General features: G+C 35.5%; 2 protein-coding genes across 2 annotated transcripts; one reads left to right on the forward strand and one right to left on the reverse strand.

The window, feature by feature from the left end:
- Positions 1 to 4,930: 4,930 nt before the first annotated feature.
- LOC132189968 (zinc-finger homeodomain protein 2) lies at positions 4,931 to 5,988 on the forward strand. The gene has a single exon (XM_059604832.2). The coding sequence runs from the start codon at positions 5,165 to 5,167 to the stop codon at positions 5,894 to 5,896; it is 732 nt and encodes a 243-aa protein (XP_059460815.1). The 5' UTR covers positions 4,931 to 5,164; the 3' UTR covers positions 5,897 to 5,988.
- A 5,703-nt stretch (positions 5,989 to 11,691) lies between these two features.
- Positions 11,692 to 15,085, reverse strand: LOC132189813 (FH interacting protein 1). Its single transcript, XM_059604607.2, has 4 exons — positions 14,735 to 15,085; positions 14,531 to 14,632; positions 13,902 to 14,173; positions 11,692 to 12,257 (listed from the first exon to the last, which is right to left on the reverse strand). The coding sequence occupies exons 1-4, from the start codon at positions 15,015 to 15,017 to the stop codon at positions 12,078 to 12,080; spliced, it is 837 nt and encodes a 278-aa protein (XP_059460590.2). The 5' UTR covers positions 15,018 to 15,085; the 3' UTR covers positions 11,692 to 12,077.
- Between the last annotated feature and the right edge of the window lie 2,039 nt (positions 15,086 to 17,124).

Consider the following 17,124-nt stretch of genomic DNA (forward strand, 5'->3'; position numbering starts at 1 on the left):
GTCTAAAAAATTCGAAAAGCTCATAGACAATAATATTGGGCTTAGAGTTGTATTTTGAGGCCCGCTCTTCAAAGATGCCATTGGTTTTTGGTCTACTCACCTTCCACACCCAAAAATATGCCATTTTCAAACCCAGGGCTCAATGCTTGAACCATCACTGACTGACCTCTCATAACCCTCAAGAGCCAGCATCCCCCTCCCCCCCCCAAAAAAAATGAAAAACAAAAAGCTAATCAGAGCATCTCAAGCGTAAGTAAGCAAAATAACTATTAAAAAATTACAAATTTTCATTTTAACTACTCGTTTTTTTATATACATTCCAACAGATTATATATTCTACTATCTATTTTTTAAAAAGATATATTATTTTGTGTGGAAAAAGAGTGAAAAAAAGAGGATGAGAGAGAGTAGAAGGAAGAAAGGGAGAGAAAAATAATAAGTTTATAGTGTGAATCAGCCTATGTACTATTCATACTATAAGGAAAAACTACAAAATAACTATTATGCTAAAGAAAAAAAAAAAGGTTAATAATAATCAAATCTAATTATTATGAGGGGTTTGCCTATTCTCTTGGAGATACTTCACCAAGAACCAGGGGAAGGAAACATATATATATATATATATATATATATATATAAAATCCAAATTCCAACCTAAAAAAAATTGGAAAGTAGGGGGAGGAAACACCTTTGTGTGTTTCTCTCTCCTCACATTTAAAGCAAGCTCCAAATAGCAATAAAAGGTAAGGCTGCCAACAGGCCTGACCTGATTTAATTTGGACCACCTTCGGTGTGACATTAAAGCAGGCTCAACATGTTTTTTTTTTTTTTAGGAGAGCCCAATAAAAGCTCAACTATAACTACTGTTTTATTTATTTTTTTCAACTAATTTTAATCACATTACAGCAGTTTTTTTTTTGTTTTTTTTTTTTTTAATTTTATATAAATTAGCTCTTACTTATCTAAAAGTTAAGCAATTGTTTTGTTCAAATAATACGAATATAGATTTGTTTTGAATAGTTTTTTGTGTTTTGCGAAGGAAAAAAAAACTTTGAAACTTTAAATTTGAAAGACTAATATTATACTTCACACTCATTTATCACATTTATATCATATTGGTCGATATAACTTATTTTAAATGACTTAGAGCATTCACATCCGGCTTTTAGCTATTTTGTTGAGCCATAGTGCTAAAATCATTCTCCATTCGGCTTAGCAACTACCTAAGAGTTTGCTGAGGAGTTACAGTGCTTAATAACTTGGTCAACAACTTTGTTGAGCACCATAGTTCAACAATGTATAATTTTATTAATAAAAAAATCATTAAGCATCCTCTCTCCTCTAATTAAAAATCGTTTAAATTTCTCTCATTTCTCGTAGTACTATATAAAGAATAAAAATTAATAAAATTTCAATAAAATATTAAAAGTTGATAGTTAAAATGCTGAATCGTATGTAGGTAATTTAAAAAAGTTGATAACTAAAATAGAAAAAAAGTGATATTTTGGCTAAATTTAAATAAACTTTTGTTTAGCTGGATTTGTATACTCACATTTATTTTGAGTGATTTTAAATACTCTTTTTTTTTTTTTTTAGTAGAGGTTGATCCAATGTTGATGGACACTGTCATATCAATCCAGTAGAATAAGAATTGAGTATATAGCATTACACACGCAATATTCACATGTAACATAAGTGTGAAGAGTAATATCTCTCTCCAGTGAGACACCGAAGAGGGGAGGAATGGATTTTCCATAAATCCATCCATACCTCCCTCCTCCCCTTTTTTTTGTTCTTTATTTTTTTGTTTTTCTTTTCCTTTTCTTTGTTATGGTTTGATTTTGGAACCAGCAACAGCGTCCAGATTCAGCAACATGCAGTAGCAGCCGTCCCTTCCACCTCATCTTTTGGCTTCTCCTCGCGCTTGGGTTTCGTCAATATTTTGCTTGGAAACTTAGATCGGCTCCTTGTATTGCCGATCTACTCTTTTGCCGCTGGCTCAAGCATGTACACACCACTACACGCTTCTACCCAGTGCCACTGTGCCCTGTAGACACCAGACTTTTCTCTCTTCTTTTTGGCATGCGCCGGATGTGGTTCATGCGAGCCGAAGTGTAGATCGTGTGGATCTCAAGCGCTTTGCGTGTGAGCCTCACTCGCCAGGTTTCCTTTGCCATTTTCTTGCTAGATCTTGCCATTGATGTTAGTTTTCTTTGTTTTGTTGTGTTATCTTAGCCTTTGAGCTGATAAGTGATAGTTTCGGTGTGAGGGGTTTGTCTCACAGCCGGGTCAATAAAACTTGTTTCTTTAGGGATAAGACATACCCATGTATTTAGATCTAGTCTTCCCATAACAGATCTACCCCTTAAATGATGTGTGCCCATACGTTGAATCGGAGGAGGTAGATACGTTTTTTATTGTTAAATTTTCAGTGTATCTACGATATTGTACTTTTCATAGCTTTTGGTTATATTTCTCTGGAAGAGCTTTACACTCTGGATCTCTTCTAATAGAATGAAGATGAAAAAAAAAAAAAAAAAATTATTGAATTTGTACAGTAAAAAAACATAAAATGTTTGGTTGAGTGATACTGATATGATGATATCAGAAACTGCTATATATTGAATCTTCATGGTAATTAAGTTAAAATGGAAATCATGAAAATGCCATATTCATATAATTTAAATAAAAAAAAAACCCCAGTCTAAAATGGGCCCATGAAATGCCTGGATAAAGGTCCCCACAAAGGTGGGTGGGTCAGGTGTGGCGAATAACATCAAACGCAATCCTTGCAATAGAGAAGAAAAAAAATAAATAGGAATGAGAAAGGCTGCCAAAAAGCAAAGGATATGGAAATCAAGATTAGATCCCCTTCTCCACTCCTTTCCTCGTCTTGTCGCCTTGCTTGTTTCCCTTTCCCCGCATTTCTTTCTCCTTTTTCTCCCTCCCCCTCCCTCCTACGCGACCAGAACAAACTACCTTAATAAAGAGAACAAACAAAATATCCTACCCTCATTCTTACTTTTTTAAATTATCATTACATTTAAAATTTAAAAATGATTAATCTCAAATCCCCAAACTAACACTCAATCATTTCCATGCATTAATTAATAATATTCATGCATGGAAACTATAGACTCCAAAATTTTGTTTCCTTTTATGTTAAAACAGTAGCAAAGTATCTATATATAACAGACTGCTTTAATTAAAACGAGCACTTTTTTTGTTTGATTAAAATAGATTATAAATCTATGATTTGTCAAAACTCACTATCAATGGCCTCTCTATGCATTCAAAGCAAAAGCTTTTGTAACGTTTCTCTTCATAGTTTGAGCCTTTAAATAGAAAACATTTCGTAGTTACATGCACGCTCCTGTTCGAACGGTTGAACGATGCTACATTAGAATCAAAATATCTAAGCTCTCCAATATCAATGCCACGTATGTATCACCGTACACTAATTGGCACGTGAAGATTCCCTCTAGTTTATCCTTATTCGAACGTTGGTCACATGATGTTTAAACATGCGTCAAATCAATCGTTCCGACATGTGATTAAATATGAGGTGTTGATCATTTGCCAACATGCATGTGATATCATGATGCCAGGTGGATATACCCTCAATTCGAATGACACATTTTTCGTTCGAATGTGGTTGTTCGATATCGTCTCATCTAGTCTAAACCGATAATTTTTTTATTTTTATTTTTTATTTATGAATGAATACCTTATAACAACAAAGAACCCATTACACACCAAGCAGCTCGACAACCATAACAAGAAAACACAACTATACACAGCAACTGCCAGAATCCAACCCCAACTACAAACTGCTGATCTTTTTTCTCAAGCTGCTTGGTGTTGCAGGTCGCCATTCGAATTTGTTTTCCAAGTTTTTTTGGAGCCGCGCGAATTTCTAAAGCTTTACGCTTGATTTTATTATAGCAGCGAAGCATACCATATCTGTATTTCAATATTTTATTTATATTTTCCTTTAATTAAATCGGGTGTTGCATGCATCTACAGTGCCCAAGAATTATATATATATATAGAAAGGTTAATTCACGAGGGAACGGTTGGCAGAAGCCAAAGGGTTCGAAAAGGAATGACTAAAAGACAAATTAGTTAATGTTAGTTACGTTAACGTTAACATTTTTTTAAGAGACTAAGTGAGCTAGGTGGCAATATTTAAGCCCTTAGATATTTTCTTTTAAAAGGTAGCTTCCTCTATTTAAAAATTAGAGAAAATGGAGGCTCCCAATTAAAGGGGAGTGGCACCCGAAATATTTGACTCTAAATATCCTCTATACCTTTGAAATATTCAAATATTGGACTGGATTTTAAATATTCTCCAAAATTGACCCGTCATTATAATTTTCTCCGAAAGTACTCAATTGTATAAGTCATTTCTTTGAATACTCGCATTTGTTCTTAGATTCTTTTGGCAAGCAAATGAAATTCTCAATTTTGTAAAGGCAAAACTAGGAAATTATATACTACACCAAAGAAGAAAAAATAATAATAATAATAATACTATATACCACACAAATATTTCACGAAACTAACATGCATGATAAAGTATAGTAACCATTGAATTAGCCATCCCTAAAATAAAAAAAATAAAAATCAATAAATATTGAACCCTAACACATCAGTTTTGTAAGATATTTATTTGATTGTATTACTTTAAAAACAAAAAATTAAAAAAGCCAAGTAGAAGCGGAAATTAAATTTACCAGTTATAATAAAAAAATTGATTTATAACTCTTTTGTATTTTTTTTTAATTTACTAACACGTGTCAATGTAATTAAAAGGGTAAAAAAAAATAATTATTGACTAAATTTATTTATTTTGATGGGTGATGGTAAAAAGAGAGATTAATAAATTTTGGACAAAATGGAAAGCATCAGAAAGCCTTTCTTCGAGTAAAGACACCTCTTTCCTGCAGGAAATTGATGACCACACTCTCCCTACCTTCCTTATCTCCTCCTCTTCCTTTCTGCTTACAAGCTTAGATAGAAATAAATCAGTAATCATCATATGTAAAAAAATATATATAAAGTAAGCTTATTTTTTTTTTGAAAAAATAAAATAAAATTTAATCTCCGGCGAGTGCTTGTTGATCGATTTTCTCGGTATAGATCTTCCCCCATCACAGAGAAAATGGAATTCGACGACCACGAAGAGCAAGAGGAAGATATGATGGAGATTCCCACTCCGCCGCCGGGGTATGAGTCGGTGAGCAACTCAGCAAGGCCCAAAATGGGGTCCAACCGCGGCGAGTCAACGAAATCCGGCGGGAGCACGACGTCGTTCAGGTACAGAGAATGCCTGAAGAACCACGCGGTCAGCATAGGCGGCCACGCCGTGGACGGCTGCGGGGAGTTCATGGCAGCCGGAGAGGAAGGAACCCTCGACGCCCTAAAGTGCGCCGCTTGCGGCTGCCACCGCAATTTCCACCGCAAGGAGAACAACGGATCATCAGAGCCCTTGTTGTACCGCCAATTCTCATCCTACTATCGCTCCGCACAGCCACCTCAGCAGGCCGGGTACCACCACTTTCACTTGAATAAGCCGTTGGCTTTGCCCGCAGCCTCGGGAGGCGGCGGGGGAGGAGGCGGGGGCCACAGCCGTGAGGGCGAGGACATGTCTAACCCGAGTAGCAGCGGCGGCGGCGGCGGCGGCGGGAGTTCCGGTCTAAAGAAGAGGTATAGGACAAAGTTTAGCCAAGAGCAGAAGGACAAGATGCTTGCTTTCGCGGAGAGTGTCGGGTGGCGGATCCAGAAGCACGATGAGGCGGCGGTGGAACAATTTTGTACCGACAACGGCATCAAACGACATGTCCTAAAGGTTTGGATGCACAACAACAAGCAAACTCTTGGTAAGAAACCCTAATTTGGTTCCACGTTCATGGGAGTGTGGAATTAATGAAAAATCGTGCTGTAAATTGAATGGATATCGATCTAACAAGCTAGGGTTGAAACTTCTTTCTTTCCCATCATTATTAATTCTTGTTTTTATTTTTTTTTTTAGCTTCAATTAATTCTAACTTGATCTCTTTTGATAAGAGCTTAATTAATTAAGCATGTGATTAGAGTTCCAAAATTCACATTGCACTGAGTTGTATGCATGTATGCATGTTTCCCATGTGATCATCATCATCATCATCATCATCATCAAACGTGTGTTGCATGCAATGCAAAAAGCTGCAGTTTTTATGTGTCCTATTTACACCTGTCATCTTCTCCTTCATCCCCTCCATCTCACCGCTTCAGCTTTTACTCTCTCTCTCTCTCTCTCTCTCTTATTAACTTTATTCAACCTCCATTAGCTTTCTTTCCTTCTGGACACTTGGAGTTTAAAAAAATCAGAAATTAATAAGAGTCAGAGGGACAGATGTAGCGGAGTACAGATGTAAGGTGTATTTAGTGGATTGGGCCATTTCTCGTCCTCTCTATTATTTCCCTGTGTTTTTCCTCATCTGTCTTTGCGCCAGAACCTCTGATTTCTCTGTCCTCTCTTCGCTTTATTTCTCTCATGCTTTCCTTTGAATCCTATGCTTCCAGTTCCTCGTCTTCCTCAGTTAACTGGCCTATTTTACCTTCTTCTTTTTTTTTTTTCTTTTTCTTTTTTACTAGTTTGTGAGGGTTTTACTTTTATCCACCCAGTTTGTGCTTTTTAATGTGACACTGAAAGTTCTGACATCAATCTGTCGGAACTGAGACCAACGGAAACTTATGTAAGTAAAACAAGAAAATAGAGACATTCATACAAACAAGCTGTGCCCTACATTGATGGCAAGTATCAACCAAAATCACTATCAAGAATGTAGATTTCAAGCTCTTTTAACAAAATAGTATGAAATGAGTTTTTAGTTTTTTTGAGTGGAAAGTTAAGAAAGTAATTTGGTAATGCTTTATTTTATTTTATTTTTGGGTAGAAAGGGGAGAGATTTATCAAACAAGAATGCTGGCTATGTTTTAAAAACCGCACATTTTGAAACCGTTAAACTAAATGTTTAACATCATATACAAGTTACTAACGTTACAAATGGTCCGTGACCAAAAAAATTGGTTCTTGCAGTTAACGGAAACTAAATCTCACAAACCACACATAAAAATGTTGTAGAATACAAACCAATCAGTTAATTATCCAAATCCCACCTCAAAAACTAAAATGTCAACAGGCTTGGTATTCAATTTTTCAAAATTTTAATACACCTAATTAAATTTACTTGACATTTTCCAAACCAACTCTTTGAAGAAACCAACTCTACGGTCTTCAAAGAACCTTCTCTTAATCACATGATTCTTTTAATTACATGCATGGGAAGATCATCTTGTGCCGAAGCCCTCACTTCAACCGAAGTTATTAAATATTTATAAGCAATTAATAATGATTTTTATATATATAGTCCTCATCAACTCCTATTTCCTGGTAGATAAGAAACACCATGCATATTATTTCTGTCATAATTAAGGAAGACATATTAAGCTATTTATTTGATCAGGAAAGTACCTTCCACCCATATATATCAAGAAATTAAACCCCCAAAAATAGAACATAATTATTGGGACAATTTTTAACACAAATTAATATAACCAACAAGAAACAAAGCTTTCAAGTGGTTAATAATGTCGACCCATAATTTATTCTTTTATGACAATTTAATGGACGTGAAAGTTGTGTTATCAACTTATCATTAACCCCGACTTCTTCAACTCCTTCAATGTAGGTGTATTTTTTTTTTTTTTGACATATCCGCAAGTGTATTAGAGTTAATGCAAGTGTATTAAACAATAGTTTGGCTCACTTTCTATAAAATAACTAATGGTAAAAATTGCCCGACTAAAAAATTCAGTACAATACGTACTTTTTCCCAATCTTGTAAAAAAAAAAAATTCAATAATTTTTTCACTGTGGTAAACCAAACTCGTCAAACAAAACCAATCTACATATAAAATGGGTGAGAGAGTGAAAATAAATAGTGGGAGATGTTGATGTTGGAGAAAGTCAAGTAAGGAATAAATAGTGTAAGTGAGTGATTGTTGTTGGTGTCGGAAAAATGAGATCTCAAAGCAAGATTTCATCACACGACGTTGCTGCTTTATTCTGTTGCACTAAGACATGTGGGATCCCCTCCTCAGTGTGATTGACATTTTGACATTACATCTCATGTACTCATGATATACTGTCTCTTTTTAGAGCATTCTTTCTAGCCGGCCTAATCAAAATTAGTTTTTAGTTATTTTAGCGAGACAATTTAGCGAAGGCGGCTAAAATTTTTACATTTTAGTTTTATCATTTTAACCCAAAATAAATAGTGAATGAACAATACTTATTAAAGCTTGATTAAAAAGTGACTGAGCCTTTCACGGGTAATTAGAGCTTGCTACAAAAGGTAGATTTAAAAAGACTAGAGAAAATGATATTCTTTGTAATGTTTGGAGTATAAGTGGGATACTGGTTTAATCTTGTGGAGTTTTTCTTTTTGCTTGTATAGATGTTTTCAGCTTTAGCTAAGTGTTTTAGCTTTTCTTTCGTAAAGTGTTTAGTTATTGAGTTAATGAAAGTTACTTATTCATCAAATAAAAATAAAAAATAAAACGAATAAGTGCTTAAATGCAGCTAATAATATTGTGACACGTATGTCATAAACTTAAAGCTTTTGAAAAAGTTGTGATTTAACAGCAGGAGGGAGCCATTATCTTGTGTTCGTTGTTGGGGGTCTTGTGGTGAATGTCAGTGATCACAGAAGGTAATTTATCATCGTTTCACCCATTATATTGTGGGTTGCTTCATAGATAGATATATGGATAAGATTTTAATTTTTATGTGTATTGATTAGTTTCGATTTTTTTTTTTTTTTTTTTTTAAGTGATTTTAAAACATATCTTCTACGAAGGAAGTTTTTTTGGTACGGTCAATGACCAGTGGGGTTGTGGAGCCCTGGGTCTCACGGGCTGGGTCTCCTCCATGGGTAGGTCACTGTTGAGGAGTTTTTTTATTTTTTATTTTTTATGGTTACAAAAATAAATAATTCAAGGGTATATTTGTACTTTCATACATCTCACAGGGATATAATAGACATTTCATGAAATTGTCGGTCAAAGATAATAGAAAATTTTAACTGCAGGCGGCTAATTGAAAAGGGCTAAAAATAGTTTGGGGATCAATCCCTTCTTTTTAAAGTTTAAGGGAATGTTGCACTTGAGGTTTTTATTTTTTTATTTTTTTATTTTTAACATGTCCGCACATGAGAGGGGAAGCGGAATTCGAACTAATTTTCAAATAGTTGTTTTCGCAAGAACGTGTGCTTTCACCGTCTCTTTCAACAATTACTCAATTACAATTCGACCTTTAAGATTAAATAAATGGTCGAGATTAAACCTCTTCATACAATGTATACTTTTAGGAGAAAGTGTCCCTTCCACAAATTTTGGCATTATTCCAAATTGACAAAAATTAGCTAATTCATATAAACCAATCTAATTAAGGGACATATGTTCCTAAAACATGTGAGAAGCCCACGTGTTCCTAAAAATATATGGGAAATACATGTTAATAAAAAAACACATGTTTCTCACATGCTAATGAATAAATGTGGGTGCTTAAAATGTTCTGAATACTTATTTTCAATACTACCATTATTAATAAAATTAACTAGCATATGTATATATATTAATGACGTGTGTTCAATTTAATTAGGTTAGTTTAATCTAAGATTTGAATGTTTTTTTTTTTTGAAGGAAAATCATTCTTATCTCATTAATAGAGAAATCAAGAGTATTAAAACTCTTATAATCACAGAACATAACGTTCTGAAATATCATAGCCGAAGTTAAAAGATCAAAGTCGTAACTAAAAGATTACACATCAAAGACGCCAAACATCCGCTAACCTATAACTAATCTTCAGTTGGAATAACAGATCTGCGCTAGGCAGACACAAACTAATGCATAGGTAGCTCTTATTCCTCGACCCTGAGATCAAAAGGACCCCATGCCGACACACATCCTCCTTAACCCGAAAATCAGGATATCGTTCACATCTACAACCCTAGGGGTTTGGACCAAAATAACAAGCGAGTAGATCAAGAGAGAGGACATGACCTTATTACAAGCAGCAAGAAAAACAAGAAAAATACAGGAAAAATCAAAGCAATACAACTAAAAATTTAAAAATAGGAGCACACTAGGTGGATGACAGCAGCCGGAAGAAAAGCCGATCGCGTGCTTGTTGGAAACCGATGCGTAGGTGACATTGGAAGCACATCGCGGTGGGGACACGTGAAAAGACCCAGCAAAAGACGGTAGACGACAAAGCTGGTGAGGAGGAGATCGGCGGCGCACTTAAAGAATTGGGGGGAAGTTTGAGTGAATCCCCATGAGCGGCACCTACAAAGTGTGCCCAAGCAAACACCTAGCAAGAAAAAATAAACAAGCAAACAAAGAAGAACAACAGGGAAAAGAAAGCGAAATCCAAAAACAAACACAAAAAATAAAAGAAACACAGATCGGGAAAGAGAGGGGGAGAAAGAAAATGGGGAAGGGAGAGGGGAATCAAGGAAAGAGAGGAGGTTCTCCCCCTCCCCCTCAGCTATGCGGCACTTCCTAAGATTGGAATGTTACATCTATTATCATCATAAAAATAGCTAGGCCACAATAGCTTTTCAGCTTTATTTGTGCACCTTCCACGCTTAAGTCCAAAGTAAGAAATCGTAAATACACTCTGATCCTTCATACAACCTAATTAATTGACCTTAATTCCTAAAGATTGCTGTGATTTTGAGAGTCTTATCTCCTCCGGTTTATTACGACGAGTTTTCCCGGCTCTTAAAATTTATGACAATTAGCTGTTAAAATTATTTAATCTCATAAGTGATCGGACAACCAAAAATACTATTTGGCGCGGGCGCTGCATTCATAGCTTTCTATTTTGCTGGCAAGTATGGGCCCTGCTGGACACCTTTTCTAATTTGGTCGTGGCCCTACTTGATGCTTCAGTGCGTCTTCATTTTCGACAGAAATATGGGCCAGTCACACGTTTCATATAATGTGGAAGAACCAAGATTGGTCCAAAGGACTATTTATAATAATAGTAAAATATGTGAAGATCCTGATACTGGTTCGAAATTAGGGTTTTTACTGCCTGACTTTTCCCCCAGGGGACGATATTTTTGCTCCTGCCTGGGGCTTATGCAATGTTTTGTTTCTGTCTCCATCCGTGCCTCCACTCGGTGTAACATGGGCTTTTAGGCATGTCAATGTCTATGGGTGCCCAACACATACCAAATTGTGCTCCTATTTGTGGTGTAAAATAGGCTTTTTGAGTTCAATCCCGAATTCGAGAAACCTGCAATTCGCTCAATCTTAACCGTTCGTTGTGATACACAGCTAAAAACGAGCCACATTGTGACTAACTCAAACCGAACCTGTAGCTTTCAATAATTTTCATGTATGGCTAATGGCTATGTTCAAATGCAGATCTAATAAAAATCCTTCCCTTTTGTCCATGTTCCCAGAGTGGTGGAACTATGCACAACTGTGAATGATGAAAAATGCATCACACACATCACGATCCTCATAATTGCAAAATTTTCCTAAATGTAATCCAACCAGCACAATGAACAGACTGACTAGAAGGCCAAAGGGTGAGTGAAATAATAAGTGCGTACATTGTTCATAATAATCACCCAAGAAACAAAACTATAATAATTAAAAATGAAGAATGTTGGACATGTGAAATAAACTTAATAAAAAATGTAATATTACAATCTTAGTCACCTTCACCACAAACTTAATAATTTATTACTCTAAAAAAGGGTATAAAATAAAATTAAAAAAAAAAAAAAATGTAACTTATAACAACTTAACAGATTCACTATACCCATCACCACACCAAATATGTCGCAGAGATATGATCATAAAGAATGAGTTCCAACAAGAAGGAATACCCACAAGCATACAAAATACATATTTTTGCTTAGATTTCCGATATTCGAAGCAAATATTTATCTACATCAACTTGTTCGCGATTTGATGCTCCTACTGGCATGGTCAACGGCCTTTGTGCATCATAAGCTGTGGGGCTGTAGTGCTCCTAGAAGATTTTTCACTGCACTATCATAGTTTACAAAGCCCAGAAACCAAAATTCATGGTTGTCGACAGAGATAACCTGTATGTACTTTTCCCCTGGCTTGACTTTGCTTGTTGATGGATTCACTGCCCTCAACTGATGTAATGGAATAACCACCTGTTTTATGCACAAGAGAAAGCATGCACGCCAATATCATTAACCAATTGAAGAGAAACTCAATGAATGAAAGCCCTAAAACTTGGTATACAAAAACTACACAAACAAAACATACATAATTGCTTCCTAAAAGGAGGAGTGAATAAAATTTGTAAACTCCATTCTAGATCTAATCATTGGCAGATTGACCAAAATTATGGAAACCAGTACGGCAGAAGATTGACGTGCTATTGCAGAGCACAGGTCGCAAGAGTGTCTCAATACATTTTTCACTGAATCATCTGTGAGCCCGATTAATCCTCAGGATATTCAATAAAAATCATTGTGTTATATGCTTAGGTTCATTACTTCGGGATGGATAATGAGGCCAAATGGATCTACCTTCTCACAAACAGCATGCATTACTTTCCTATCATTGATGCCCTTGGTAACCTTCATATATTCAGCAAATCCAATGTATCTCCATCCACCACCTCTCTCTCTTCGATTGTCTTAAAAGAGCACACAAGCCAAAAGGTAAAGGAGCACAGCTTCAAATTACATGTCAAAATAACTTCTGCAATTTCATTTCTAAGTTTTACTTCTTCCCTCATGATGATATGCACATTGTTTTCGTCATTTTGGTGCACATCAATAGCTTACCTAGCATTATCTATCAAACTAAATCAGGCCTTCTGAGGCATTGCAATGTCATAACTTATAGTTGTTCTATTTGAAAATTCTGCTTTCTCTTGTTTAAACGTAATTGTTATCCTGAAACCTCTACAGGGTTGTAGGTTCAGCGTTTTCACATCTAAGACAGGCATGTCATCCTTTGGCATTATAAAAGCAAACTTTGAGCCTTCTATAGCTTACTTATGAATCCTATATGTGGAAAAATTTGGGGCAAATCTTATTTCCTCCTTTCTTCACAACAAGTATATATCACTGAAGATATAATCAGAGAAAATTTTATAGTCTGACAACATGTATGCCCCTTCCATGGGAACAAATTATCACCTTTTCAAGCAGAACCACGAAATATAATTCAATTCAGTGTACAATTAAATACATTTCTCTAATATATATATATATATATATATATATATATATATATATATATATATATATTCCAAAAGGAAAAAGGCAACAAAAGGGAAGGGGGGGGGGGTGAAAGTGGAAAAAAAAACAAAACCACTATGGACAAAACTTTAAGTCTTGCACAAAATATTGAACCTTAACCACAAATCCAGTAATTTCCTAATATGAATTGTGACTAAGATAACTAAAGTAAACCTAAATGGGCAAACAGCCGTTAAAAGCTTTTCATATAACTTGAAAGGTTCCACTCAAAATGCATCAATTATCAAGCATTGCAAACTAAAAAGTAGGAGCTTTGACATCATTTTATTACTTACTCGGTTACTCCTATTTCAACTAGAAATTAATGTGTATTAATTAACAATCATCCTAGCACCATAGTTCAGGGAAAATCACAAATCAAGATATCAATTTACATCACAAAAAAACATATATTTAGCAATCCATCATCAAAGATAGGTATAATGTCATTAACTTCATTACGCAAATAACTGGCTCCTAACACCAACAAATTAAAATTACAATCAATCAAATACCAAGAAGTATAAAGAGCAGTCAGTTTACCTTATAATAGCTCCATTCTTTCTGTCCACTCGCTTCATAAGAAAGCGGAGTGTCACTACAAAACGCAAGCTTCGCTGTGGACAGATACATAGTTCCCATCACCGGTCCAGCAGACGTGGACAGATAGCATGCAAATGACTTCAGAAGCTTCTCCTCGGGCACTGTCTCAAAATTTTGTCGAAAAACCTTCTCATACCCACCTTCCGTGAGAACTTTTGTTCCTTGAGCAATCCTTCCCACAGCGGCATCAGCAAAACTAGGACCCGTTTTCACTGATTCAAGCTTCAAATTATTTCAAAACCTTAAACCCACTACTATCACCTACTATTGCTGCTACAACAGAAAAATAACTTCTACAGCATTTCAAGCATAAACGAGCCATTAATGAAGAACATGAAACAGAGAGATGATAGCAGTCGACAAAACGAAACCAGGCAGCACAAAAACTTCAAAATTAGCACCCCATCAAAAAGCAGAAACAGAGAGATGATAGCAGTCGACAAAACGAAACCAGGCAGCACAAAAACTTCAAAATTAGCACCCCATCTAAAAGCAGAAACATTTTCATAATTACCATAAACAAAATGAACAAGAAAACCTAAACGTCTAGGGCAAAGTATAATACTCACAGTGTTGCCACATGTTCCCAGCAAGATCCTCGGCCTTCTTGGTGGCTTCGGTCGCCTTCTTGCCCCACTTCCCAAGCACATCTTTCACGGACTCCATCGTATCTGACAGAAAATCCCAGAACCACTTTCAAAAAAATTCACGCCACAATCACCACCATCAACTTCAAATTCTTAACAAAATTACCATGAACCGAAGGTACTCACTCTTGACGGAGGTGGGTGCCGGCACCGGCGCCGGAGAGATGTAGGGATTCGAATCCTGCGGCATCGTAGTGGCGGCGTCGCCGGAGATCGGAGCCCTGGCTTCGCTGTTCACCGTTTGCGGTTGGGAGCCCATGGGCACGTGGCTCCAATTCTCAATGGGAGGAGGGGGAGCAACGTCGTTAGGGTCGAGCTTAGGGTATGGAGCGTAGTCGCCGGAGTGCGGTGGATCGTGTATGGGATCGGACTCTGATGGTTTCGCCGGCTGGGTATGACCAGTGCTCATGGTTTTCTCCGTTTGGATCTCTCTGTTCTGTTTAGTTTGAAAGAAGGATCGGGAATTCCCACGAAAGGAAAGGATCTTTGAATTTTTAGATCAGATGGAAAGATGGGGGTCAAAAGCGTCAAATCGTTAAACAGCCTGACCAGCTGGCAGCCGTTGATCCGTTGCTGCCTCGGTCGTATTAAATTCTTGAAAGTTGACAAGCCCAATGGGAGTCGCCCTTCTTTTCTTGGGCCGTGGGCCCTCCTTCACACGAATTAGTCTAAGCCCAGAAGGCCAGAAGCCTAGTAGACTTCGCTCTTTCATTTTTTTGGGCTTTTTTTTTTTCCTTATCTTCAGAATTTGTATCTCTTATTTTGGGAGTTTGAGCAAAATATTTCAGAAAAATTGAGTTTTATTTTAGCATAATAAAAATGTAATTTAAAATTTAAAATTTAACGATAATTAATAGATTTATGAAAGAAATTAGTTGGAACGCTCTATCTATATTTTACATAATCATTTATATCGGCTCTATAGTTTTATAATATAATAAAATAATTTGATCACAACTATGTAATACAAGTTAACAACAAATCGCATATTTTAAAATCACGTTTTCAAATCCCACAATTTAAAATCATTTTTTTTAATTGTACTTTTTAAAACCACAAACTCAAACAAACCCTAAATAAAACCAAAAAAAAAAAAAAAAAGTAGCACCCATGTTTTTCTTCAGTCATTAGGATAAAAAATAAATTAATTAATTAAAAAAAATTTTAAAAAAAAATCACAAAACCCACTAAACATCCACACGTTTTGAAAGTATCCCTAAAATTCAAAAAAATTCAATTAAGAGTATTGAACTTTCAATTTTTTGAAAGTACCCCTTTCTGTTCAAATTTTTTGTTAAATCTTGTCAAAATTCTCAAAAAATGACATGTGTCCATTTTTGGGTTGGAGGAACTTCATTCAACCCAGTCTATAAAAATGACATGTGTCCATTTTTTTAATAACATGTGGGATGCACATGAGTTTTTAATATTATTTATTTCAACTTTGTCCCTACTATTAAAAAACATGTGCATGTCATATGTTCAAATGACACGTGTTATTTTTATAGATTGAATTGGAGGAAGTTCTTTTATATATATATATTTGAAAATTTTTATTATTTTATAGTAATAAAAACAAGGGTATTTTGGACACTTTGATAAAACTTAACGAAAAATTTTAACGGAATAAGATAATTGAAAGAAATTGAAAGTCCAATATCCTTAATCAAAGAGTTTTTAAACTCTCAAAGGTAATATTAAATGGGAAAAAGTTCATGAACATTTTTAAAATTTTCCCTCCTTAAAAAAAAAAAAAAAAAAAAAAAAAAAAAAAGGGCAAAGAAGAAGAAAGTCAAGGTCCTATTCAATCCTTGGCTCCTACTTGCAATACATTTTTGCTAAAGTGTAATGATAAATGATTGGGCCCTTAAATGTCATTATCATTATTTATAAAAGAGTGGGGGAGGTACCAAAAACATTTTTCCAAACGTATAGTTTAAACCTACTTTCCCTTCTTTCTTTTGTATTTATTTATTTTTTTTTTTTGGGGGGGTGGTCCAGGAGTTAAGCCTACTTTCCATTAGCTTTATACACCTTCCACAGCCTTTTGGGAAGAAGTGGTCCTTCACAGAGAGAGCTTCTAGCAACTTCTTAGGCCATATACAGGCTAGGAAATGGAGCTGTCCACCTCTAAACGACAAATGAAAACAAAAGAAAAGCTGTGTAGTTTGGAGCCAAAGGCACATGTTTCATTTGGGAAATTAAGGAGAAGGCCCGAAATGCACGTTCAATTCATTAAAACAATCCCACAATTTCAAGTTATTTGAGACAGTTTCTTACATGAATTTCCCCGATGTGGGAAACATCTGCAGTAATTAGCCTGCGTATTATTGTCCCACACCCCAAAGCTCGTACGCCAATTGCTTGCATAGCTAAAAAGGCTATCCCACAAAGGATCCAAGTCCATGCCATTTACTCAAAATTAATGCTTTGAATTAGGCACGTTATCCTTATAAAAAAAAAAAAAAAAAACACAAAAACAAAATCAAAGTAAGAGTTTGTTTGACCACTCTTAG

The sequence above is a fragment of the Corylus avellana genome, chromosome 9, assembly GCF_965113065.1.
Source record: "Corylus avellana chromosome 9, dhCorAvel1.hap1.2, whole genome shotgun sequence".
NCBI lineage: Eukaryota > Viridiplantae > Streptophyta > Magnoliopsida > Fagales > Betulaceae > Corylus > Corylus avellana.

Bases quoted from the DNA above. Each gene is read 5' to 3' on its own strand.
- LOC132189968 (XM_059604832.2), top strand. From the start codon at position 5,165: ATGGAATTCGACGACCACGAAGAGCAAGAGGAAGATATGATGGAGATT.
- LOC132189813 (XM_059604607.2), bottom strand. From the start codon at position 15,017: ATGAGCACTGGTCATACCCAGCCGGCGAAACCATCAGAGTCCGATCCC. The intron at 14,633-14,734 runs GTGAGTACCTTC...ATTTTCTGTCAG, and splicing joins GGCACCCACCTCCGTCAAGA to ATACGATGGAGTCCGTGAAA. The intron at 12,258-13,901 runs GTAAACTGACTG...TGCATAAAACAG, and splicing joins AAGAATGGAGCTATTATAAG to GTGGTTATTCCATTACATCA.